Source organism: Fusarium oxysporum, chromosome I (genome assembly GCF_013085055.1).
Source record: "Fusarium oxysporum Fo47 chromosome I, complete sequence".
NCBI lineage: Eukaryota > Fungi > Ascomycota > Sordariomycetes > Hypocreales > Nectriaceae > Fusarium > Fusarium oxysporum.
The window spans coordinates 2,666,011-2,691,878 of NC_072840.1; the positions used below are offsets into that span (position 1 = coordinate 2,666,011).

General features: G+C 48.9%; 6 protein-coding genes across 6 annotated transcripts; 3 read left to right on the forward strand and 3 right to left on the reverse strand.

Annotated features, from left to right (window-relative positions):
- Positions 1-888: 888 nt before the first annotated feature.
- On the reverse strand, positions 889-2,316 carry FOBCDRAFT_211301 (uncharacterized protein). The gene is made up of 4 exons (XM_031181665.3): positions 2,125-2,316; positions 1,868-2,061; positions 1,749-1,813; positions 889-1,690 (listed from the first exon to the last, which is right to left on the reverse strand). The coding sequence occupies exons 1-4, from the start codon at positions 2,177-2,179 to the stop codon at positions 1,081-1,083; spliced, it is 924 nt and encodes a 307-aa protein (XP_031042433.2). The 5' UTR covers positions 2,180-2,316; the 3' UTR covers positions 889-1,080.
- A 1,927-nt stretch (positions 2,317-4,243) lies between these two features.
- Positions 4,244-4,789, reverse strand: FOBCDRAFT_235366 (uncharacterized protein; the record flags this gene model as incomplete). Its single annotated transcript, XM_054702782.2, has 2 exons — positions 4,244-4,247; positions 4,629-4,789. The coding sequence occupies 2 exons, from the start codon at positions 4,787-4,789 to the stop codon at positions 4,244-4,246; spliced, it is 165 nt and encodes a 54-aa protein (XP_054558757.1).
- A 5,391-nt stretch (positions 4,790-10,180) lies between these two features.
- On the forward strand, positions 10,181-14,825 carry FOBCDRAFT_255478 (uncharacterized protein). Its single transcript, XM_059611168.1, has 2 exons — positions 10,181-13,915; positions 13,968-14,825. Exons 1-2 carry the CDS (start codon positions 10,435-10,437, stop codon positions 14,507-14,509), a joined length of 4,023 nt encoding a protein of 1,340 aa, XP_059463827.1. The 5' UTR covers positions 10,181-10,434; the 3' UTR covers positions 14,510-14,825.
- A 313-nt stretch (positions 14,826-15,138) lies between these two features.
- FOBCDRAFT_211314 (cytidine deaminase-like protein) lies at positions 15,139-16,268 on the forward strand. The gene is made up of 4 exons (XM_031181668.3): positions 15,139-15,508; positions 15,597-15,678; positions 15,735-16,004; positions 16,057-16,268. Exons 1-3 carry the CDS (start codon positions 15,153-15,155, stop codon positions 15,795-15,797), a joined length of 501 nt encoding a protein of 166 aa, XP_031042436.3. The 5' UTR covers positions 15,139-15,152; the 3' UTR covers positions 15,798-16,004; positions 16,057-16,268.
- A 2,891-nt stretch (positions 16,269-19,159) lies between these two features.
- FOBCDRAFT_3429 (uncharacterized protein) lies at positions 19,160-20,578 on the forward strand. The gene has a single exon (XM_031181671.3). The coding sequence runs from the start codon at positions 19,440-19,442 to the stop codon at positions 20,484-20,486; it is 1,047 nt and encodes a 348-aa protein (XP_031042439.1). The 5' UTR covers positions 19,160-19,439; the 3' UTR covers positions 20,487-20,578.
- Positions 20,579-23,674: 3,096 nt separating this feature from the next.
- Positions 23,675-25,431, reverse strand: FOBCDRAFT_313947 (uncharacterized protein; the record flags this gene model as incomplete). The annotated part of the gene is made up of 2 exons (XM_031181673.3): positions 23,675-24,442; positions 24,492-25,431. 2 exons carry the CDS (start codon positions 25,429-25,431, stop codon positions 23,946-23,948), a joined length of 1,437 nt encoding a protein of 478 aa, XP_031042441.2. The 3' UTR covers positions 23,675-23,945.
- Between the last annotated feature and the right edge of the window lie 437 nt (positions 25,432-25,868).

Sequence of the window (25,868 nt, forward strand, 5' to 3'; positions counted from 1 at the left end):
TCAGCTAATTGAATCCTCTGGACCCTCTTTATTTCTGCATAGTCATACCTAGATAGGAAACTCTCTTCACACCATAATCATGATGATTTTGCAGACCTAGCTTATTTCTGGAGCTTGATTCTCGAATGTTTTGTGCTAAGAGTGTCGAGTTCAAAGACAACGCGAGATTTAGATACCTATGTCCGAGAAATTGATGATTGCCGCTGGATACGGATCATATCACTCTGCCTCGCCTGTCAATTGCATGATTAGTTAATATCATTCGTCTACGAAAAGCCCATGGGAGCTCAAAAGTGACCCCTCCTTGACTGGCCTTGCCCTAGCGGGCACTAATGCAAGCCCACACCAACCTATCAACCAGTCTCTGTGATCAGATAAACAGCCACAATTGACTTTTTCATTAAGTTTCCAGGCACTTTTGCCCAAGAGTGGGTGAGAAGGGAAAGACTCACAACGGCCATCGGAGGCAATTTGATTGGATGTCGGCCGGGTCGCGGCTCTAACGGGTCGATTATGCCGTACTATCTCCGGCTCTTCGTTCATGGATCGAATCGTGAAATGGCATGTGGTATTTCGTATGGGTTTCGGGCTCTTTTTCGGAATGGAGAATATGGGGTTCGCGGAGCATTTCCTTGCCAAGTAACGTTGCTGTAAAGAATAAGCATATAATGTCCCATGCAGGGAGATCAAAGGGCGTAAAACCAGCAAGTCTGGTCTTAATCAAGTAATAGGTCTGTTGTATTTGGGGCGCAATTATTCTTGTCAGATATCTAACAAAACATTATCATGGAAGCTAAGATCGACTCCGTCAGACCATCCACTTCCGGAGATGTCAACGCCAAGGCGGATCCCCAATTGGATGTTATCTATCATCCCAGAACAAGTATCTCCGTCACTTCCGATCCTCCGATCCCTGGGGCTCTGGTCCAGCTGATAAGATAACCTGATTCTAGCTAACACTTGATCTGATATTGAAACATTGTGGCTTAGCTTATATAATATCGCCTCATGGTCCTCCATACCTGCCTCGTCAAATGGTAATCTTGGAGCTTGATCTATATCGTACAGCAACCAGTATCCTTACAACTTGGCCTTTCCGTTCTTTCTTGGATCTCGCAGGTTCTTTGAGAACTCTCCGTTGAGAATATAATCCGGATACTCCATGCCAGCCTCAGTTCCCACGCTGATGGCTCCCTGGCGTCTCCATGCAGCGCCATCAACAGCCAGGACTTGTCCACTGACATAGCTTCCGGCTTCGCCGAACAAAAAGACTGTCGCATCTGCGATATCTCGTACAGTTCCAGCGCGGCCCAGCGGGATTCCCTTGGCGTATCTCTTCTTCTCACTTTCTGCATCGCTCCCCAATCTGGCCAGACCCTCAGTGCCATCGATACCTCCTGGGGCAATTACATTGCTTGTCACCCCTCTTGGTCCATACTCCAGGGCAACGGACGCCATGAGTGAGTCGATAGATGCCTTAGCTGCAGAGACGTGTGCCTGGAGAGGCATGCCGGTGTAATGGAAAGTGGCAGAGACGTAGATGATACGAGGGGTTGAGCTCTTCAGGAGATAGGGCATTGTCGCCTTAATTGTGTTGAATGTTCCCAAGACATCGATGTCCATTACTGACTTGAACGCATTGGAGCTGAGGCCTTCAATCGGAGCGACAAAGTTGCCAGCTGCACCAGCGCTATGATATGATATGCATTAGTATGTTATATCCAGGCATGGTCAAATTGAAGCCTTACATGACAAAGTCGATCCCTCCAAGCTCTTTCACGCATCGCTCAGCAGCAGCCTGAAGACTGTCGATCTACGCACAGTCAGTATCATCATGACCGTCGTCAATAGACGACACGCGTCATACCTTTCGAACATCACATCCTCCGATTCCTATCACTTTGGCTCCCTCTCTTACACCCGCGATGTCTTTAGCCGCAAGCTCTGTCTTCTCGACACTTCGGCCAATGATGCATGCATTTGCCCCCAGACGAACTAATGCTCGCGTCTGCATGCTGCAGATGCTTCCTGCACCGCCAGTCACGAAGACAACGCGACCATCTAGATGATTTCACATGTTAGCAAATCTCTACCAAGGATAGATTCGATCGTCTTGAGACTGACTGAAAATCCCATCTCGCCAGACGGGGCTGAGATACTCAGACTCAGGAACGGGCATTGTGATTCGATTGAGGTCGACACGTGGCTCAAGGGTACTTCAGGTGACGCAAATACTAGCCCAATACCAGTTTCCAATAAGGTGATGTCGAAGGGAGTCAATTGTATGATTAATGTAATCTGGAGAAGTGATTAAATGGATGACTGTTCGGCTGAAGCAAATAAGGTTCAGGTGCCGGGCCGTCGTGCCTCGGCTTGGAGTGGGTCACTATCAACAAAACAGCCACATGGAATCTGGGGTTGATCTCCACTAATCCTCCGACCGCTCTCGGCCGAGTTGAGCAATGATCTAAAGGCCCGGGCCGTTTGCCACATGGCATGAGAAATATGGTCATCATCTCAACGGATTCACTATCTCTGCATAAATTAAACAAGTTGCTTGGTGTTATCGTTCATTCAACATATCTATCAAAGGTATGGCAATACCTCGGTTCGGTACTTACGACGATAAAAAGGATGTCATACTAGACAGCATGAAACTCAGCATGTGAAATCGGATGAAGACCTTTTGTTTCAAAGAGAAACAGGCCCAATCCAACATCCCAGTGGTATGATTTTATCAATGCCAGGCAGGATACGCACGTCACTCGCGTTGTCTGCGCAAAGGACATGGGGTTAGGAGCTGTAGAAGAGGTATCATAGACTCTTCTGTGCCACTCTGCACATAAATGACTTGAAACTGGGAAGACAACTTGCACTGCTATGCACTTGGCTCCTCATAATTTAAGCTTCATGCCTAGTTCCCGCGAACTGCATTGCCGCCCACAAAACGAACAGAGCCAGGTTTGTGCATGGCCCCCACATCTATGCTCCCTAATCACCTTTAGTTTTAGGAGAACCTGGAGAATTTATAATGAGATTGTCCTGACCGTGATGAAAGCTCAAAGGCCTCAAGAGCGGAAGCTATTAGTGTGATTTGTGGCTATCCGAAGGACGTCCCAATCCACAGTCGACCCATAACGCCTCGCAAACCAATGTCAAAGTGGAATAGTCAGGGGCCAACTGAAACATCCATTGATAGCGAACCTTTAAGGTATACACGCGTAAGCAGTATTCACCTGGAACTGCGTAAAGCTACCGACTTGTTCTTCTTTAAACACCTGGGTCTTGGCATCAAAATGTCCTAACAGCCATGGTTTCGTCTCAGGTCTAAGCGCGGGGAGTGAGATGGCACTCTTCAACCAACAGGGATGAACGTGGCAGATCTCGCTTATTCTCAGCTGCATCGTACGGGCCCTGTTGTCTCTCTTCTCCTCAATCTTAGGTCATTGGCCATAATATTCCGCCTCACCAGACTGTCAAACGGTTACCGGTACATCCCGCGCGGCATGCGCCTCAAAAGCTCGCACAGGCGCGCTTATTCCCCCTCATTCCCCGCAGCATCAGCTTTATACCCGGCCAAACTCCATATTAACTCTGATCTTTGCCCTTTACTTGCATATTGTCTCTTATCTCAGGCGTAAGTTAACCAAGATCAGTGGGGTTAAGGGACTCGATTGCCGTAAGCGAGCTGTCAGAGCCCAAAGATGGTGGGATGGCAACCTGCGTCTCACTAGCACAGCATAGCGTATTCCGTCAGCCGTCGTGACAGTCCTGATGCCAACGGCAATGTAACCACGCAGTGAAAACACCGACGACATCCCTGCTTGTTTGGCGATAACCGGAGTGCTGCATCTTCCGAGTCTGCGAGGTAAGCCATGCTTGGTTAGGCATATCAGGCATAATATATGCTAACGGCAGCCTACAGAACCAGCTGACAACAGTAGCTCTATAATAGCCATAATAAGAGTCCTTCATCTTTCTAGCGCCAAATATGAACCGATACAAGCCCAAGAGTGGTAAATTATGTAGCGATACACATTTCATGTCAATCATAGTACCGTTCAACGGCGTGGGTTCCGCTCGCTCAACAATCAATAGCTAAGAGGCTGAGGCAGCGTCTACCACACATAGAAATTCGCATTCAGTGACCATAGATTTCTTTTTAATTGTTTCCATAACGCCAAGTTAGTGTATAATTCCCGTGTACTAGTACAGACGAGCCTCTAGGGGTCTAGCTTGAGGTTCAACTTTCAAATCTGTCGCTGGATAATGTTTCTGATTCGCTTGCCTCTGTCGCTTTTCATGAATGCTGCCGATAAAATCGTATGTTACTTCCCTTGCCTCATCGATAGCATACCTGCTACTTATTCTTCTCGTTCAAACCCCTACGGGAGGCCCAAGATCCTGCTCTTGTACTCTCGAATTCGAAGCTCTGCTTCGATTGAATGGAAAGAATCAGCTTGGTGCCTTGGATTCCATACAAGCTTTAAACCAGGCTGTCATTTTTGCAATTTCATATCAATGGAGAATATGAAATCTGTTGGCCATGGTGAGTACGGCCAGGTTGTTTCTGTAGTGCTCTTTCTGATCGTGTCGAGTCTAACATCAGCCGCAGTTTTTGGTTTCACCCACAACACAATGGGCAGCTTTCCGGGAGAACGATATAGCGTTCGTGAGGACCCTTAGGACAGGCATGTTCGCGACTTCCATCTATAGAAGTTTTGCAGAAATGCGTCCCAGGATCTGTGCAAGAAGTGTAGATGTAATAGTTTTTGGTGAAGTCGCACATGTTGGCAAGGCGTCGGAAACAGAATGGTCTGAGAAAAGAGATTAACTCGAATTTTGAGAACATACTTTATGATCGTACTCACTCGATATTCTATTTGGCGAAACAATTGTGAGTTGATCTTGTCTGCCAGGGGACGAACTGTGTCGATTCAGAGAGCTACCTGAAGGGTGCTTGAACGAAGTCCAATGCTACCACCACTAACAGTTATAAAATTCGGCGGCGTGACAATTTACGGCGTTCAATCGGTGGTAACAGATCGGATGCACAGATAAGGTAGGCGAAGTGGCGGCGTCTATAATAGCCCTTGAATTTTGTGCGTGGAGGTGATGGCTGTAGTGGTGGGCTCCTAAGATTTAAACAAGGCGAAACGCCGATCCACTGGATCTAAAAGAATGTTGAGTAGAGGCACGAAGTAGTCCAGAAGAGGATGGTATCTCAAACGTAATATGAGGGCGATCTTATGGTGGTTATAGATGGGACCGGGACAAATATCAAGGATCCCCTGGACACGGCGCCGATGAGGCCATGACCATGGCAATCCCCGTTTCTGTCTCGGAAGCGTTTGCTTCAGCAGGACGAGGATCCGAAAACAAACAAGCTAGAGACATTTTACCTAGCCCAGGGTCTGGTCTGTCGTGTCGAGTTCAAGCCAGGTCCGGGTCTGTGACGGCGAGTGGAGTGGGTTTGTAAGTTAGTTAGCTAGTGGGGTAACTAAGCCCGCGTGTCCAACGGTCCAAAACCTCGAACGACGGGATGCATTAGTGAGCCCTGAGCAGGTAAAGTGGTGCTCACAGACCAGTTTACAATGTAATGTACATAGGCTGGTACGAGGAGCCGACGTGCCCCGATCGGGGAGAAAGCAGTCCAGGGCAGTTCAAGATATCCTTGGTCAAAAAGGTGACCATCCAAGTGAAGCGGCGTGAGTCCTGCTTGAGACAGGCCTTGGGAGGGGGGCAAATTTTCTGAGGATGGTTGCAAGTTTGAAGTTTAGACAGAAGGCGATTCAGCACGCACCCATCACTGGAACCTTGTGTTAATTGGACCCTTGTAAATTGTGACTGCGATTGGGCAATCCGTAAGTACTGCCACTAAACGAGCGTTGTTCTACCTCTTGATTTCGCTACCGATCCTGAAGGGGGGCGGATCTGCTTGGTGCCTGAAGCATTCCACGATTAATATTCAGCCTCACTGCTGCAGGATAAGACATAGCTTAGAGCCTTAGACGATGATCTATGATCGGTCCGCCATAGGTACATTAAATACCCAGGTGGGCCTGGAGTAATTCACGAATGCCTTCCCTCGATGGGTGGCGCCTCATGGGCATCAACAGTGAGCGTTTATCTGGTTAAACTTTGTCAAGTGGATGGGAGAAAATCCCTTCCCGCATCCTGAAGGGTTGCGATGTCACCTTCTCCCTAATTTCCATTCAGCGGCGTCAACGCCACAGAGCAACCCTGATGAGTTGGTTCGGTGCGTTCGTGATGTAGACAGCCATGTGTCAGTGTAAGTCGGATGTCAGTGCAACGTTGAGGTCGCAACGACAACTGACTCGGCTCATATTCATGAATGATACGAAACTTTCGTTCCAAGGTGTAACCGATCGTATCATCCATTGAATCGTGCAGCAGATGGAAGCTCGTCTCTGGGCACTAATACGGTAGCAGGATTTTGTGTATGCTAATGGCAAATTGCAGGGCTTGGATGGTGACAGTCGAGGGATGAGAATGAGTGAGAAAGGTGGAGCAGAGGTGCGTTCCTTCTTCCCGGAGCGTTTCGTTATCAGCACGTTTCAAGTTTTCGTCTCATTGTCTGATCGATTAGAGCGGTAAGTAAGGTATGTACCTACCTGATTCATCCGTACCTAAGGTACCTTCCATAAGGTACCTGTCTTTGAACAAGATCTGTGCACGGTTGACGGTACGCGGGAAGAGCCATAGCCTCCTGGGGCAGGGCTAGTTGCAGTAGCTTACCTACACTTCCTACACTTACTGGGCTTCAACTCAACTACTAACATCTGTATTATTTATGCAACCTTTGAGTATACAAAGGCAGCATGGACCACCCGTGTCTTCTTGCTCTCGGAATCTTCTAAGGAAAGTGATAAGAAGCATGGCCATGATGCAATCAAAGCAAGTTGGCGGCCATTCTTGTCCCCCATCTCCACTGCGCAATTTTTACAGTTACAGTGGAAACAAACTAAACATTCAGCTGTGTTATCCATCCAAAGACTTTTCTTTTTTACTTTTTAGCAGATCTTTGCATTACAATCAGGGCGAGTCTCCTGCAATGCGACATCCATGTCTCGAAGCCCAACTGTCGCCGCCTCGCTCACCCTGTAACCCACAATTTCCCGCCTCGTGCTCATGTTTGACATCGGTTGGCGTTGGTATCAAGTTACGATCCGAGTACGCCGATCAACAATCTGATCATCTCACAGGCCATCAGCGGCCTCTTGGTGAGATATGGCATTACCATTGGCCCTCATGATTCAACGCAGCCGGTGCGAAGCCCAACACAGCATAGCCAGACATCAACAGTATCATGAGGCGAGCCTTTCAAGTCCCAAGTCATCCATCAGCTCGAATCCGGGGTGAGAGGTTTCTCTCCACCAAGCTGTGACAGCTAAACAGGCCAACCGTCGGGTACCTACAGGAGCCCTCTCATTTCGTGCAGCCCTGGTCAGCCCTAGTAGGGATCTTTAGGTTTCCGGACCCCACGCGACGCCAAGGCTCGGCTTCTGAATTGAGTCTTCAACAGAGATGATGGCCAGGAGAATTTCTGTTCCTTGTGGCCGTTGCAACCACCGACCTGACTACGAGACCATGCAGCTTCAGACTTAATTTTCACTGTCAAACATGACATGTCGTCCCGACTTTCAAGAGCCACCAGCAAGGTTACTCGGCCACGATGGGACGAAAAGTTTGTTTGACGATATACCGAGATGTTCCTAATCTGGATACATGCGCAGGAAAGCTTTCACACCCTCAGTGCGACCGCGCGTGGGATGGTTCACACAAGCTTGTATGTAATTCGAATATGTGGATCTAGTTCTTGGACATGTTATCAATTCATCAGGCCATACCACAAGAGGTGGCGAAAGCGACGCTTGACTGTTGAGCAGACTTGGATGGCCTTGACACACGCTATGGCTTCTTCATTCTTCCAAAAGAGAAGACCGAGACCACAAGGACTTTGTAATGACCGACTATTATACCTACCTTGGCCGCAACGGACTCCATGCTTATGCGCTAATGCTGCGCAAATACCCGCGCTGACCTGACCAGGATGTTGGTGTTTGACCCCGGTTGATTTGATGACATCTTGATGTGATTGACAACCACCAAGCGATTTCCAGAGCCAACGCATGGGTTAGCCTTAGGGAAGAATGTCCTTTCATGGAAGTCGATTTGCATAGACAGGGACACGTCGATCCGGGTTCGGGTGGTATCCAGATACTACTATGAACGAAACGTGGTGCCGGCATCCGCAAAAGACTATCTCAGGCCGCTGTACGGATAGAAACCTATGTTACACAACGCGCCTACCACTAGCAGCGGATATGGCAAGTTCCGTTGTGAAGAGTGGGGCTGTATTGAATATAGTATGACCATATGCCTGAGATCGTGATATGGAGTTGTCATGCCAGATGTAAGTTATGACGCTAAGCTTTTGATCTGTCGATTTACCTGAGATTAATGACTCTCAGCAATAGGTCTATCGCCAAGAACTTATCCCCTACCTAGCCACCGATCTAGTGTCATTAGTATCAACGGCGGTGACTCCGTGGAAGCCGGCCTTGTTACCACATGTCAGACCTGGACACAGACCGGCTTTTGCTACCTCGAATTCCTGCTCATTGGCCAATGCACCTCAACCTTCGAGACGGAGCCGCCGTGGTTCAAACCCACACCCATGTGGTTTTTGACGTGGGTTAGAGTTTGTTATTGTCGTCTTACACGGAACCTCCTCCCTCGCAACAGGGATGGAGTGTCCTGTTTGAGGCTATTGAAGATTCTGACCTGATCAAACATTTCGCAACCCTTGCCAATCGAACGAAAATGAGAAGGATTTTTTATGTCGACATACCACAATCAACTTAGCGTACTTCTAGGCTACTGTCTGTTCTCTATCCTTCTTTTCCTTGGCCACATTGGTAAATTATTAGATCAGGACCTTGATGTCAAAGCGTCGTCCCAGAGTTTCACCATTTATTAGTGGTTCCGTCTGCATGCCATTTAAAGGATTGCTAACCTCTTCAGTATGCCTAACCGAGCCGTCAAACCTGGCATCGTCTTGTTCACCAGTTGCTTCGGCCGACTGATATTGAATTCCGGTGTATGTACTCCGTACAGCTCGGCTCGTAACCGACCTGGTGAATCAAGTTGTGCCATGCTGATGTTCGCAACTTTTCTCAAGGAACATATGGAGTAGTTCGTATACGTGTCGGAGATTAAAAGCAGCTTTCCTTTACTTTCTCTTTAATAAAATCAGTAACATTCTATGCATGAATCGTAATCTGTGCAATCATTTCCCACGACTTAGCACTCTCTATGCCATTCCTTGACAGTCAGATCAGCGCACTGTAGCATGACGCTCGGGCTTGTGTGTAGGGTGTATATTGCATCAATTCATTGCAGCAATCGCTATCGTTAAAATGCCATCGTGCTAACCCCTATACGAATATTGTTGCGGATGTAATAAATTGATCCTCGTCCGTTCGCGTTGGCTGGTGCTGGAGCAGGTTTGATCAGGTCTAGGGTAGTAGTCATTTTGTGTTTATTGGTCTCGAGGATCGATAGCAATCATTCTCAGATAATGTCTCAGCATCGGTTTTCATATGTAGATGTGATTTGTGGTATGTTGCAAGAATGAAACTTTCCTGCATTATATGCCATGTCATATCTCACATAGCGCCGTGGTACTGCAAGGCATACCTGACGTCTTAGTCTTCTTTCCCTTGATCAGTCACCATTTTCACATGCCTACATCACTCGGGACGTGTCATCAATCTGAGACCTTTCAGTGAATCAAGTATTGTTGAGTTAATAATATAATGATAGTAGTGGAACATTATAGTAAAATAAAAGAGATCCAACACTATATAATACATTCTCGATAACATCAGCGGTAAGAATATGTATCGTCATGACAGCAACATTCTATAAAGACAAATAAGGCTCTACGAGACTTGACCTAAGCCGGTGTGGTACAAGAAGATTGACAGTGCTGATTTTTTTCCAAGGTTGGCAAATTAGTAGTCATGATTCGCCTTCCCAACGTCTTCATGATAGGCTTGACCCCATCGTTTTGCCACACACGAGCCACAGTTGATGCGCCACTAGAAGCTTGAAGCGCGATGATTGGCCATGAAATTGCACGCGCTTCTTGGTTGCCACTCCTCCATGCGATCCATCTCGATCTGCTTGCATCAAGAGCTCCCCAAGCTCAACCCCCTCTCCATGGCCATCTTCGATCCATCGTAAACTCTTCGACCATAACTCGAGCACCGACAAAAACCCGTTTTAACTGGCTTTTTCCATAATCATAACTATATCTTCGTATTACTCACAACAACTCGACGTGACCCTGAGGGGTGCTCATACTTCCAACTCCACCTGGGTGCCAGCCCAGACACACCCATTAGGATGACCGAGTCATCGCCCCGAGCGGTTCGCTTCTCAGGTACTGAAGAAGATGGCCGCATCGATAAGAACAGGAGTCACCGACACGAAACTCCGATCGAAACCAACGGTGATCCTCATGCGACAGAACGTCAGGACGAGCTGGGTAATCTATCCCGATATGAGACATCGGGCCACACAGGGTCATTGACTTCTCTGCTTCCTGGCACGGTCATCAACGGTGCCCCAAAGTCACAGAGAGTTGCTGCTGGTGACGATGGCGCGGCCTATACACCCAATGGCTCCTGGCCGCAGCGACCATTGGGTCCGGCGCGGACACCTTCGAACACCTACAATCCTGCCACCTCCAGGAAACCAGCTCATCCGCCAGTGACACCATCTTTCACAGAATCAATCCGATCATCGTCTAAGACGCGCCCACGGCAGAGTGAGAGCAGGTTCCGAGCACAGGAGCGAGCATACGTACAGAAACTTCGGCAGGACTATAGTGGAGGGTACTTTTCGTCTTACTCGAGTTTGAATGGAAACGATTCGGACTCAGAAGGCGAAACCCCCTCGTCGGAGGGTCCATATGACGATCGCTTCGACCAGGAGACCATTATGTTTTACGGCAACGACAACCTTCAGCCCACGGACGAGGATTTGAAAGACCCAGAAAACCGCGAAAGGCTTGAGTGGCACGGTATGCTCGAGGCCGTTCTTACCGGAGATGTTGTACGGCAAGAGAAAAAACGACTGATTGGATCGGCGGATCAACAGGCGGGCAAGAGCGCCCACAAGACCGAATTGTGGCTGGGCATCCGATCCAAGGTTTGTGGAAGACATATCCCTGTCCAGAGACGCATGTTGGAGGAATCTCGATCTACTCTTGACCGTACCCTCGACGAGATCATCAACTTCCAAGTGAAGGGTGAGAGCGAAGCAGGAAAACCGCCATACGAACAAGTCAAAGACATGGTGGCCAAGATTGAGATGTGTGAGAACCTATACCCTTCTTGGGCCTCACTCGCAGCAGAACACAAGGCAGCAGACTCTGCCACATTCAAAGAAGCCCATGATGCTATTATATCCTGGTACAACACCAACGAAATGATAAACACGGAACTGAACATCCTGAGGAAATGGGTTGGGAACGATGAGCTCGACTTTACACGGACTAAACAGCGATCGCCAGCTGTAAACGGTATTAGCAGCGATGAAACGTCCTTCCTTGACCGGCTAATGAAAGAAGACGGACTTCAATCCCTTTATAACGACGACAATGGGAACCTAGAAAAGGGAATGCTTGCACCCATATCCACCGTCATTAGCAAGGCGAAGGACACTCTTATTAGGAATTCCGAGCCGTTCCGCAAACGCCACCTACCACCATATCTCGAAGAGCTTCTTACTCTTATCAGCTTCCCTTCGCGTCTCATTGAAGAGATCACCCGCACACGTCTCGCTTATGCTAGGAGAGTTAAGGAATCTGCCCAGCAAAACCCTCTCATGCAGGATCAAATGATCTCCCAATTTCAGCTTCTGCTCAAATTTGCCATTCGAATCAAGATTGAGTGCACATCCATTGCGCACCCGGAACCAGGCTGGGATCTACCACCTTGCATCGATGAATCTTTCGACCAAGTTGTACTGGAAGCGTTGAAGTATTACTTCAAGATGCTAAACTGGAAGCTGAGTGGAAACAAGAATACTTTCAAGGAAGCAGAACTTTTGTTTCAAGAATGGGATTTTGCCAACGAAATCGGTAGCCATCTGCAGCGAGGTCACATTGAAGTTGCGGAGCAGTTTAGCTCACTCACATTCAAGGCTCTCAACAGACTCAGCCAGACTTTCGAAAAGGAGTTGCAAGCAAAGCCCAAGGAAACCGCATCGGAGATGAGTAAGCGTTATAAGGCTTGTCTCGACTCCGTACGAGTCCGCCAGCGGATGCTTCAGCGATTCACTCGAATGCTGAACGACAACTACGAGCATGCATCAGACTACAGCATATCCTTCCCACCAGAGACCATACAAAAGTTCTACGACCAATTGGTGGCTTCAGGTCACTTTCAAGTCGACACTCGTTTGCTTGAGCAAGACAATACATATGTTATCGCATCGCCCGAGTTACGGGAGAGGCTGGAAGATATACCCGTTATGATGGCTATTACTTCTAAGGACCAGTTTCCCGACGAGCTCGGCGAGCAATATGTTCTCATTCTCCGACCAGAGGATCCCATCAATTGGTTTGGCGAAGTAATCGAAGTACCCTTACGCGACCTGAACCTCGACCTAAAGCGAGGACACATACGCCTATGCGCTTCTAGTCCCCAGACCCTACACAACGCGAGGAGGGCGTTCCTTGACGCTGTCGATATGCATGTTGACCTTGTGCAGGAATCGAGGTCCAATATCCACAAAGTCAACTCAAGATTGACAGAAACGAGGCGGGTGGCATATAAGCTTTCCAATACTTTCATGGACAGTGTGGAAATCATCAGGAAACAGGCTCGGGGAAAGGACTGCCAAGAACTTATTCAAACATGCTTCGTTTTCGCCACGGAGTTTGGCCAACGTTCGTTACTCTATATGGATAGCAACAGGCGACAGATGAACAATCTCAAATTGACCAAACTTGCCCTCGATTGGGTAAGCTTCATTTGCGACGACTGCGTTGCATCTGACCGAAAGACCTTTCGATGGGCCGTACTCGCGCTAGAGTTGGCCATGGGCATGACACGAGGCCGTCACATTCTTGCACTAGGCGAGGATGAGTATGCCAAGCTTCGTTCCAAGGTCGCAGGGTGCATGTCTCTTCTCATTTCTCACTTCGATATCATGGGCGCCAGATCGAACCTTGCGGCACAGGCCGAGAAAGAACGAATCGAAGCCTTGGTGGGACAGTTCCGCAGGCTTGACAAGAACCGAATGTTGAACGACGAAGAGGCTTCACGATTCATCACCGAACAGCGCATGGAGGAGCTCGAAAGGGTAGATGAGTATCGACGTGAAAAGGTTGCAGAGAGACAGGGGGTTGGAAGAGTACTAGAAGGTAATAATGAAGTCGACCGATCGTTGGCGTACCTTTCATCATCAGCCACCAATGTTACGATGCGCTGGCAGCAAGGCCAATTCGTGGGAGGCGGCACATTTGGCAACGTCTATGCAGCAATGAACCTTGACACGGGCCATCTGATGGCCGTCAAGGAAATTCGACTGCAGGATCCCAAACTTATCCCACAGATCGCCGAGCAAATTAGAGAGGAGATGGGTGTACTGGAAGTGTTGGATCATCCCAATGTGGTATCATACTATGGCATCGAAGTGCATCGAGACCGAGTGTACATTTTCATGGAGTTTTGTTCGGGAGGATCTTTGGCCAGTCTCTTGGAACATGGTCGAATCGAAGACGAGCAGGTCATCATGGTATATGCGCTTCAACTGCTCGAGGGTCTTGTCTATTTGCATGAGAGCGGCATTGCCCACCGAGACATCAAGCCCGAAAGTAAGTGGTGTATCTTGTACCCCCAGATGTGCTGAAACTAACAACGTTGCAGATATTCTGCTCGACCATAATGGAATCATCAAGTATGTGGACTTTGGCGCCGCCAAGGTAATTGCTCGACAGGGCCGCACACTTGCTGGCGAGAAGCAAGCAACAATGCCAAACCGATCCATGACAGGAACCCCGATGTATATGTCACCTGAGGTGATCAAGGGCGAGAACCCTGGTAAGCCTGGGGCCGTCGACATCTGGTCTCTGGGCTGTGTTATTCTGGAAATGGCTACCGGAAGAAGGCCATGGGCACAGCTCGACAACGAGTGGGCGATCATGTACAACATTGCGCAAGGGAACCCGCCCCAGCTGCCACCTACAGATCAGCTCAGCCCTCAGGGAATCGACTTCCTGAAGAAATGTTTCACAAGAGACCCTCGTAACCGATCGTCAGCAGTTGAGTTATTGCAGCACGAATGGATCACGTCGATCCGAAGTCAGGTCGTGGAACCGGCAACGCCAAGCGACACAAGCTCGGCACAGTCGACGCCAACAGTCAGCTCGACCTCAAGTAGGCTTGGAGGATCTGATGGGTTTTACTAGATGCCGGAATTCAGATGAAATGAAAGAGAAGACCTACAAGAAATGCAAGTTGGGGATAAAGGATACGGAAACGAATTCGTCGGGTTCGTTCGAGCACCAGTCTACAACAGCTCGCCGAGCAGTATGCATGAGCGATGAGTTTGGAGTTTTGTGCTGCTCTGTGTCATATGTACGTATTTGTAATGAGAATGGATGGCAGCAATGTAAGGAAAAGGTGCATGATGGTCATGACAGTAATATTAGACCATGAAGATAAGAAAATGCTGATAGCATCTGATAATACATATTTGGACACAACCTACATAGATAGTCTATATACCTAGTCTATATACCCTTGCACGTTAGAAACGATACCTACCTATTATTGAAGGAAAGAAATGATAAGCAATGTGGGTGGTATCATAGGAACCAGCCGAAGGGTCCGTCATTTCGGCGCTCAGCCCCGCATTACGGAGGCGCCCGATGCGGAGACACCCACGATAAAGGGCCCGCCCGTGTAACGAGTGACGAGTGACACGGAATAGGATATAAACATCAATCACCAATTGCCACAAGCCCTTTCCTCTCTTCTTCTTTCCCTTCCCTTTCCCCCTTTTCTGCCCTTCCCCCCCCCCCCCCCCCCCCCCCCCCCCCTTCAAGTCACATGATGGAGACCCCAGAGACTATCTCAAGAGGCGACACAGCCAAGGCGGCTGAAGTCTGTTCAGCACACGGCATTACGCCGAAAGAGTTCTCAGAGCTCCGTGAGCGTGCAGTTGCAGCCAAGGCCACAGCGTACTGCCCATACAGCCAGTTCCGCGTCGGAGCAACGGTTCTCTCAAGCGAGGGTGAGCTCACGAGCGGCGCAAATGTGGAAAACGCGTCGTATCCTGTGGGAACATGTGCAGAGCGCGTGGCGCTTGGTACAGCTGTGACAAGCGGTCATCGTGGGTTCCGAGCCATCGCTGTCGCAACTGATATTGCGCCACCAGCGAGTCCATGTGGAATGTGTAGACAGTTGTGAGTTGTTACTGGGGATGTCTTTGAGAGAGTAGACGAAGATGATGGATTTGACTAACAGGTGAGTTGTGTGTTCTCGGTGATGTAGTATTCGCGAGTTTTGCACACTGGATACACCCATTATCATGTTCGATAAGAATGAGGATTTTGTGATTGCAAAGCTGCGACAGGTTAGTAGTTGAGCTCTGGTCCCTTTGTTCTTGAGCTGAGGGTTGACGCTATGTAGCTTTTGCCAATGTCTTTTGGACCTGACCAACTTCCACCTCCGGGAGCACCAGGAACAAGATAGGGGAATATTGAGACTTATGAGTGTCTTGCATATTGTTGGATATGAAAGGAATCATGATCCTTGCGAGCGTGCCAGGAACTTAGGATACTACATCTTCTCTTAGCCTGCATCTGTATGTGTATCAATGGTCGATAGACTGGGCTGCATTGACGGGCGTTCCTTGAATCGCATGTATGCGGCTGATATTGGATGATTCATTTCAGGGCCACCTGTGGCTGTTGGTAACGAGACGCGAGATATGAGAGCCCTTACAATACATACATGATGGTGAACCAACAGTGTTGCAAATGAGAACCACGTTGTAGGACATGTCATACTGTGTCTGATCGAGTCGTGAAAGAAATGATGTACATGTGATCGTCCTGACGGATGACCTGTCCCTTGTCACTCACAAGTTGCAACCCTCATACAGAACATCCCGCTTGTAAGCGATTGCGTTATAAACTAAATCCCACGGAAGCCGAGTTTTGCGCGGTATTTCTTTGTAAACCAAGAAAATCAGCATAATGCCGAGTAATGCATAGTTAATTAGTACCTATCTAGTTATGCATACAGACAGAGACCTCCTTTTGCTTCTTTATTTTTATACGATGAGCCACCTTTCAGCTTAATAAAACAACGGCGAATGAAGGTACGAAAATGCTCTACTGCTTCAGGTCAGCGAGCGCTGATACGAGAAAAGCATGGCCAACGGCATCGGAGCATTCTGTTGGCGGGAGCTAAATATGGAACTGTCATGCAGTAGCGCAAGGTCCCTGAGATTAGGACCAAAAGATGAGGAATCTGGGGTCGGGAGCAGTGAGGGTTTGCTGAGGAGTGGTATTTTATCCGAGTCAAGAGAGTCAAAACATATTATGAATTGGGGACTGTCAACTGATGGTTGCTGGTTCAACCTTGAGCGTGAATAGTGCCTCTTTACTGCATTCACAGATCATCACTTCGCATTGGGTAACTCTCTAGACACGACGTCATGGCGACCAGGGCGGACATTCCTCCATAGATAGCGCCCAGGCTATGATATTACACCCAATGAGCTGGGCCCATCCTCGTTATGGCCATCCCTCAGCCCTGAGCCATCACTCACCATCCCTGTGCAAGGGTCTCACCAGGATCAAGGCGTAAGGGCGCGCTCACCAGTCAGAGTTCAGGTTCAGGCGTCAAGCGGTTGATGTGAGTGAGTGCTGGTTGGCTAATGGTCATTGGACTCTTGACTGACTCGGTACCTTTTGAGAACAAATTGAGTGGCTATTGGCTTTCCGATTCAGGACGAACGACCATCAGTAGCGAGTTGAGCAGCGCTAAGCACATGGAGATGCAATGCAATGCTCGTTTGCCACGGTAGCTCAGTGAAAGAATAATGCGTGGACAGGAATGGGATTGGTCAAACTCTACCTATCTAAGCCTCCCAGGTACAGACAGACCGACTTGCAATTGACGGTGCAGCGGGCAGCACGCTATCATGCATGCTCCACGCCATGTTTATGCTTGAGCCATGTTGAGGGAGGAAAGAAAATCTAGGATCTTTATCCCAAGTAACAAAAAGACTTGGGAGGGGGGAAATTATCCTAAACTTAGAGGCCTACTTGATGAGCTTATTTTGGCATCTTCTATTTGGTCTCGAGTTTTCTTGCTCCCTGAGACCATTTGAGGGTTTTTATTATTCCCTCGACTCCCGTAGGTCCCCAGTTGTTTATGTACAAAAGGCCTCCGGCTTCTCACCCGCAGAGCCCAGCATGGGGCCCGGGCCTTCGGTCTCCCCCGTAAAGGCTCCACGAAGTATAAGGGCCCCCGGCTCCTGAAACCCGGGCGTCGAGGCTTCAGTGAATAGTTTCCATGAGAGGCGGCGTCTCTTTTGGAGGCGCGTACCGTGAGTGGCTGACGGTTGAAGATGAGCGGTTTGAACGGTCTACCGGATTAGGGAACCCAGTACTGAAAGTGGCAGAGTGCTCATCTTATTCGAGATCTGGCTGTAATTAATGCTGGTGTCACGTTCTGGAAGGGCGGTGTCAAGCGTTGAGGACCGCTAGTTTGGGCCCATCTATGGATCGTCTCATTGAGATACTCGGCGAGTCGTCGTCTCGTCTCGTCCACTGTACCAGGACAAGCGAGGCAACTCAAGCGACAAGTTCGGATAGGTTCCACGGTTCCGAATGGTTGATGATGCTTATTAAGAAGGATTGGTTGCGTTGCCATCTGCGTGAGCATGCTGTTGATGTGGAAACGGAATGTGATGTGACTCGAAGGGAGCATCCTGAAGGCTGTGATTGTCGTTGAACAATGCGCATACATAACACACCCCGCGCGTCGCACTGCATCGCATGACATTGAATGGTCTCGGGCCATTCCATCTCATTTATTGATATGGCTGTTATTATATCTGTTCTGATTCCTTGGTAGGAAACATGGCAGTGTCAGGTATGTCAATGGGAAGCGGTGGCGTTGGCGGATGTTGTTTTGTTTTAGATTCAAAGAGATCCTTGTATGCAGAGACGACTAGAGATGACTACCGATTTGTTAACGGTGCAGGTATTGCAGTGCCAGTTAATAAGCTTTTTTCTTCTTTTTTTCTAAATCTGCAGCTATACGATAATGCAAAATACAAACATCCTATTGTAAATAAAACTGTTATTACTCTCTTTGTTCATTTTCTCTCATCCAAACTCCAAACTTTCAACAATTCTTGACCGTCACATACCCTGAACTCATCGCCCAGGCCCAAGTCCCCGCTAAGAGCCCCTGGTGGATTCATCGCACGTTCCTCCCCAGGCCTTGGGCCCCAGAAGCCCAGGTAAAACCCCCCCCCCCACTACCTAGCGGAGGTTGCTGGAGCTGGAGCTGGTACTGGTGGATGCCCTGACCGTCGGAACCACGCGCCCAGTGTCACTTCGGTCTCCCTTTACAGCCGCTGGTCTCGCTTCCATCCATCTCTTTACTAAGGTACATGCTCGCTCGACTTGACTCGCCTCTCAAATCACTTTTCATCTTCTCTTTCAAACGCCTCCAACTTTCCTCATCTTTAAGTCCTTTTCCCTCATTCTCCCTCTTCTTTTCCTACGAGGGCTGCCTTTCTCTTCTTTTTCGCGTTGTCACCTCCCTTCCAGCTGAGCTACCGCGACACCGCCTCCGAGAGCTGAGTTCGAGGTATAGGTCCCTCCGCCCTTCTCCTCTCCACCCCAACTCCAAGCTACCTACCTTACCTCACCTACACCACCACACCTCGAGCTACAAAGTATAGCCTCTCCACCTACAACAAAAAGCCGTCCATATCACCTCGGATCTATCTCAAATCTTGATCCACCCCCGCCTTTCTGCCGCGCTGAATTCAGTACCGCACTCTGTCGCCAGCTTGTGATTGCTTCACGCCCTATTGCTGCGCCTCTTGTCAAAAGCAACCCGAACTTGCAGCCGCCGGCAGAGCTTCGTAGGACCGCCGCTGACGATCATTACTACCGGGTCGAATAAATCCCCCAGAAATCCACGCCATTGCTCGTCGGCCAAGACTCGTTCAAGTTTCGGGCACCACATGCCACCGTTTATCTTCTGACGAAACCGGTTGGTCTCAACTTCCATCCGTGCCGTGCCGTACTGTATCACATTGTATCGTATCGTATCCTGCCTCCACCCTCGATTACCAATTTCGAAATGGAGCCAGTTCCCGAGACAGAGCGTATGGAGGAGTTCCGTCCTACTCCTACACCTGCTCCCGCACCCGTATCTACCTCTGCCTCTGCCTCTGCTTCCTCATCTTTGTCTGCGTCACCCTCCCTCTCTCCAGGATATCCATCGCTGCGACTTCAGAACCCCAGCGCCTTTTCCAACCTCAGCATCGAATTGCCTCGAAAGCCGCCAAACCTGAGACGAAGCACCGACCCCAGTCCGACATCGCCAGCTTCACCATCTTGGTCTGCGACACCCTTCATTCCGTATCGACCACGCACCACTTCTCCGCTCTCGGGCGCTCATTCTAGGTCTCGTTCTACAACGAGCCTTGCGCCCCCAATGTCTCGTACTCAATCCATGCCTGGCGTCAATGGATCAGGCCATATTCTTTTTTCGCCTCAGCACCGCCCTGGAAGCCCCTCTGGTTCACCTAGCAGAGTCCGAATTCCACGAAAGCCTGCCGATGAAGCTTTCCCGCCAATCTCTCCAGTTCGAACTTCAGTTCTCGAACCTGAGCAAATGCATGAGCGACGAAGTACCTCTCCCATCATGGGGGTTTCCACAAGCACCCCCGCCCGACTACGACGGCCATCTTCTCCTCTTCGAACATTCACATCTTCGAGCACTGGTTCTCTAGGCACATTTCCATCAACACCATCCTCTTCAATTTCGTCAACATCCTCCTATCGAAGCTACGATGCCCTTTCCGGAAGCTATGGCACAACTTATTCGTCGGTCCCCTCCACGCCAACGTCGACCAGGTCCCGAAGTCCCAGCATCTCCAGCTTGGAAACAATTCCTGACACGCCTGATGCCGAAGAAGCAGCGCTGGAAGCTGAAAGAATTGCCCAGCTCAAGGCCGACGCAGATGCTGCAGAGGGAAATGAATCCTCCGACCTGAAAGGGAAGGATGGGCAGACGCGAGGGCGTACGATGGGTTTCGGCTCTAGAGACAAGCGAAAGCGTTGGAGTGTGTGCGGTGCTGAGCGAAGAGGAGATCTCGATCTTGAGACCATCTGGGAGGACTGATCGGCGCAATGCCGAGGCAGAGCCAGAACCAGAACCAGAACCAGATGAACGATGGAGATGAAATATCTCAACAGGGGCCACGGCGTATGACGGACCTGACTCGAGCTAGCCTGGGACAATGCTCGATTTTACATGATTGCATCGCGGGGCGGCAGGTTATTGATGATTTTTGTGGCATAAGCATATGGTTTTTTATTGTTGGTTTCTTGTTAGCTTTTTACAAAGGGCACGACGGCGATTGCGTGGCCCTCTTGATACCCATTCCTGCACGTATGGACTGTTCGACAGGAAGAACCACGCGGACACACACACACACACACACACACACACACACACACACTCTATGATTGACACACAATGATACTATACCCACAGATCACGCCAGTTGAATTGGCTGTGAAGGGCACACTTGTACTTTACCATGAGGCGAATCGCGTGCACTTTTTGTTATCTTGATTGGACTCACTTGTTGTCTTACGGCTGTTTAACTTATTGATTGGCAATGTGGTTCCGCAACTTGTGAAGAGTCAAATGCGCGCGAGATGAATAAATCGCCCTTTATCGAACCGACGACATATGAACAATGAACTATTACTATTACTATGAATCCCACGTTTGCCTTGAATTTGTCTCATGTCAAGTTGTCGAGCAATAAGGTTGTCGCTGTTGCGCTCTAGGGGCATGATCGGCAATGGAATACTCATAAATGTCTTTGATTCCCTGGCCTTGTCGACAAATTAATTGCTTCTTCCACCCTTTGTCCCTATTGTCCTGTCAAGATCGAGGCTGTTTGGTTGGTGCGAACTCCCTTGAATCGATAAAGTGTCCCCACTTCACCACCAAAAACGCCGCCCTTCTGTATTCAGCAAACATCCCTCTTTCAATATAGCACCCTTTCTGACATCAATTTGTTCAATATTCAACTTCAATATTTCTACCCTTTGACTTATACGCAACTCCTTCAGAAAAGCCCCTGGGAAAATGAAGCCGTACTTAAGGATGATGGGACGCGTCCCAGAAGTGAATATCTCACCACCAGACTCAGCATCGCTTCCACTCTCACAAACAGCCTCACATTCTCTTGGCTGCTCTCATTGTTGTCTTCAATACTCATCGAGTTCAATCTAAAAGATGCGTCTGCCTGCAATTGTTGGTGCCGTTGGCCTTCTGGGCACGGTAGTTGAAGCTGCTCCCCGAGGTTCTTGGTTCAGTTCTGTACGAGCTCCATCACTTACGGTAGTAAACATAAATCTAACCGTTCACAGTTCCAGCAGCGTCGAGTTGCTCGATCTCCCAACGGAAACGCCTACGATCCTCCCAGCTATACACCCGTGAACACATACACTCCTGCCAACACTTACACGGCCACCAAGAACACAACTACACCGACAACTCACTCGACAACTCTTGAGCCAAGCATCCAATGTCCTTCTAACTACGTGTTTGTCTCTACCAAGACTGTCGATGTTACTGTCACCGTCACTGCTTCTTCCAATGGATCTTACTACACCACTGCTGTCTGCCATGACTGCACCAAGACCTTGACTATCAGCAACACCATCTACGTGCCTCCTAGCAAGTATGCTTCTACCATGCCATACGGCGAGCAGAACACTGGATCTCCCTATCCTGCCAACTCAACCTATGCGACGCCTTCTCAGACCAAGAACGACTATCCTTACATGAACTCCACTATTGGATACTCTGCCTCTACGCACACCGGTTACCAAACTCCGGGCCAGAGTGCAGTCTACAGCACTGCCGATGGCTACGTCTCTCCTCCTGTTTACACTAAGCCGGCCTATACCAAGCCTGTGTACTCGGACCCTACTTATGGTAACTCCACTGGCACACAATCAGGCTATGTCCCTCCTGTGTACACCAAGCCTGCCTATTCCTCGGTTGCTTCTGGTAACGGATCAGTCCCTGTGTACACCAAACCTGTGGACACACCGACCTACTCGGCTCCTGTTTACACGAAGCCTGTTCTTCCTGGCAACTCCTCGGTTGTTGACCCTCCTGTGTACACAAAGCCTGTTGAGACTCCCAGCTACTCGGCTCCTGTCTACACCAAGCCCATCCTGCCTGGCAACTCTTCGACTTATGATACTCCCACTTATACCAAGCCCGTCGATAGCCCTGTCTACACGCCTCCGGCCTATACCAAGCCAGCGTACTCTCAGCCTATCATCCCTGGCAATTCATCCACCGTTGATCCTCCTGTCTACACGAAGCCTGCAGAGACTCCTACGTACACGCCTCCTGTTTACACTAAGCCGGTCTACTCTCAGCCCAGCAACTCGTCAACCATTGTGCCACCAGTCATCTCGACAACGAGTGACGAGGCCGTCTATACCCCACCAGTCTACACCAAGCCCGCATACTCGGTCCCTGGAAATTCCTCAACCGTTAACCCTATCATCCCAACTTCCGCCAGCTCTGATGATAGCCCCGTCTACACACCGCCTGTCTATACCGACCCCGCTGTCATCAGCGAGTCTTCTGAGTACTCTACCGTTTCCATCCCAACCAACTCCACAATCCCTCCTGTGATCTCGACAACATATCAGGATACCACCGTTCTTTCCACTGCTGAGAGCACGATCAGCAGCTCAGAGGTCCCCCCTGTGATCCCAACTTACCCAGCATCTGAGGACATTACCAGTACCTTGGATACAACCATCTACGAGACTGAGACCGAGACTCCCACGACGAGTGCTACTGAGACACCCTATCCCACACCAACTGGAGCCGACTACGAGCAACCACGACAAGGCGGGCTAGGTGCGGCTGTCAAGATTGGGCTGGGACTCAGCGCTTGAGTCAGCAACGATAATACTTCGACGACATAGCTCCTTTGTACAGACAGCATTTTTGGATTTGGAGTTGGTGGATTTTATTTAATACCTAATTGGGGTTTCGGAAGAGTGTGACATAGATGCATACATGGAATGGCTAGGATACGGGACAGTGGTCAACACTGTTAATCTAGAGGGAGGGAGTATGATGGATGATACTTATCTTATGTAATTCGCTTCTATTTGTTCGAGTTAAAAGTCTAAGATGTTATGAAAAGATTCGATACTGTTACTCTTCGTCGTGATGCTCTAATATGACTTTACGCTTGCATTTCCCTTCAACTCCTATTCATTCATACGCCAAAATTTGGAAACTCAATATGTATTGTAAAAACGTGCAAGTTGCAATTTCTCAATCTGTTATTTGTACCTGTCTGTGATGATCTGAACGAATTGTTAGAAATGATTAGGGCACGACAAAGCTCTCCGAATCCTGTACCAAAAGGGGTAGACAACATGGAAGGTATAAATATCATCCGCAATGGATTCATTGCTGCTCCCTTTCCTTCCTTACTGTTCTTCTTCTCACTGATTTTCTCCCATAACGCGAGTAGCCATCCGAATATCTTCTCACTTGTTGCGAGTAAGTAACGACGCAAGGTCAGTTGCAGACGACAGAAGCCTTGGCCAACACCATCCGAGAATTGTACCTCTGTCCATCAGCGGTGCCAGCCTTGTAGACAATTGGCGAGATGAAGAATATGACACGACTTTTAGGGGACAATTTCTTTGTAGAGGCTTCTGAATCCATGACATCTTTATTCCACATCTCAGTAGTACTCAGACTCTCGGATTGATCTCGCCAGTGAATTTGAAAAATTGCTTTGGAGCGCATCATCATCTGGTCAAGTTCGGTTGCTGAGTCCAGAATCTCTCTTAGTTGATCAACAACCTTCCTATCACATCTGTCTGCCGTGGACTGGTGGATTGAATGAAATGGCCTTAGACGCTTGGCTTCTGCGACTACGAGACGTCTGATGCCGCGATCATCTCTCTCCCAAAGGTTGCACATCATTACCGAGCCTTGGGCCAACCACCGTGCAGCATGAGCGATGGGGTCATCACAGTTGGGAATGTTAATCCCATCTCCAACACGAGCTTTGCGGGTTAGCGATGCCATAAAGGAAAGTACATGGCATATACTCACAGATAATGCGATCACGAACAGCCTTGAATGACTTCAACTCAGGCCCACCCCAAACGGTCTGTCTGGCGTCGAACACGTCGTCTTGGACAGTGACCCATAGGTAGCTCATAATAATAAGCTCCCGGTAATCTTCATCTTCGAGAAGTGTGTGATAGTCTCCGGCGATAAATCGTAGCCGTTCTTTAGCGATGTCGTCAAGTTGCTGCCGAGGCGGATTGTGGGCCAGGTGGCGAGCCAGACAGCGAATATTGTAAGCGAGTTCCTTCCATTTGCCTCGAATTGAATCATCGGTTGCTTTGTCAGAGTTTGCCAGAGAACCGCCCTCCAGAAGCTGGCGTAGCTGGTCTCTCTCACGAAGGACATCATCAAGTCTGGCGTTTACTTTCTCGAGATCTTGCTTTTGTTTATGGGAGTGCTGAAGTAGGTTATTGTAATCACCAGAGAGCTTCTGTACGTAATTTCTCTCCTTCTTCAGCTGAGCGCGAAGTTCTGTGGTTGTCGAGGTAGTTGAAGCCTGAGCTGGCTGAGGAATGAAGCTCTTGACGTAGTTGAATACCCGATCCATACCGTTCTGTACCTCAGTCTGTATCACCTGAGCTAGGTTTGATCTTTGTTCCGAAGAAACAACACGGTAATTGTCAAGGAACGCAGTATAATTCTCTTGCTGAGCTCCGAACATGTCCCCTTGAGTCCAGTCTTCTGATGTAGTGTTAGACTGCATGGGAACTGGGTGGTTTTGAGGTTTGTCTTGGAATTCAGAGCCAATCGGGAGATCAGGAAAAGCAGGGAACTTCGGGATCCTGCCCAAGAGATCATTATAATCTTCTTCAAGTTTTGTGAGAGGAGTACTCTGGTCCATGATGGTGTTAAGAGGTCCAGACACTTCAGTTTCGAGATTAAGAGGGAACCCTGGCTTTTGGTCCGGGCCCTGAGCCTCCATGATTCGTAGCTAGTGTACAAGTAAGAAGGAGAACCCGTGAGGTACCTTTGCAGTCAATATCTAGAATACCTTAGTAGTAAGTATAGAGCGTGTCTAGGAAAGCGGGAGGATAGGGTATGTCTAGGAAAGCATTGCCCATGGGTCAATAACTAACGAGAGTATCTTGGGAATAATAGGATAGGCGGCGACGAATGATCGAGTTGAGGAATGAAGTTATCTGGGGAGTGAAGGACTTGAGATGATCTGGTTCAAAGATCCCTGATCATGGAAAGTCTGTCAGTGGAAGGAAGACACTCATGCCCCGGATCCAAGAGAGCAGATAATATTCCAGGAGGCGGAGTAAGAGAAAAGAAAAAGAGAAAGAAATATGCGAGCTCACAGGAGGTATTTTTACTACGTTGTCAGAAACCTGTTAGCAAGGACGAGAATCAACAAGT

Excerpts from the sequence above, each read along its gene's own strand:
- FOBCDRAFT_255478 (XM_059611168.1), top strand. The coding sequence starts at position 10,435 with ATGACCGAGTCATCGCCCCGAGCGGTTCGCTTCTCAGGTACTGAAGAA. Across the intron at positions 13,916-13,967 it reads CCGAGACATCAAGCCCGAAA|ATATTCTGCTCGACCATAAT; the intron begins GTAAGTGGTGTA and ends ACAACGTTGCAG.
- FOBCDRAFT_3429 (XM_031181671.3), top strand. The coding sequence starts at position 19,440 with ATGGAGCCAGTTCCCGAGACAGAGCGTATGGAGGAGTTCCGTCCTACT.
- FOBCDRAFT_211301 (XM_031181665.3), bottom strand. The coding sequence starts at position 2,179 with ATGCCCGTTCCTGAGTCTGAGTATCTCAGCCCCGTCTGGCGAGATGGG. Across the intron at positions 1,814-1,867 it reads GAGGATGTGATGTTCGAAAG|ATCGACAGTCTTCAGGCTGC; the intron begins GTATGACGCGTG and ends GACTGTGCGTAG. Across the intron at positions 1,691-1,748 it reads GGAGGGATCGACTTTGTCAT|CGCTGGTGCAGCTGGCAACT; the intron begins GTAAGGCTTCAA and ends ATCATATCATAG.
- FOBCDRAFT_211314 (XM_031181668.3), top strand. The coding sequence starts at position 15,153 with ATGATGGAGACCCCAGAGACTATCTCAAGAGGCGACACAGCCAAGGCG. Across the intron at positions 15,509-15,596 it reads TGTGGAATGTGTAGACAGTT|TATTCGCGAGTTTTGCACAC; the intron begins GTGAGTTGTTAC and ends TCGGTGATGTAG. Across the intron at positions 15,679-15,734 it reads TGATTGCAAAGCTGCGACAG|CTTTTGCCAATGTCTTTTGG; the intron begins GTTAGTAGTTGA and ends GACGCTATGTAG.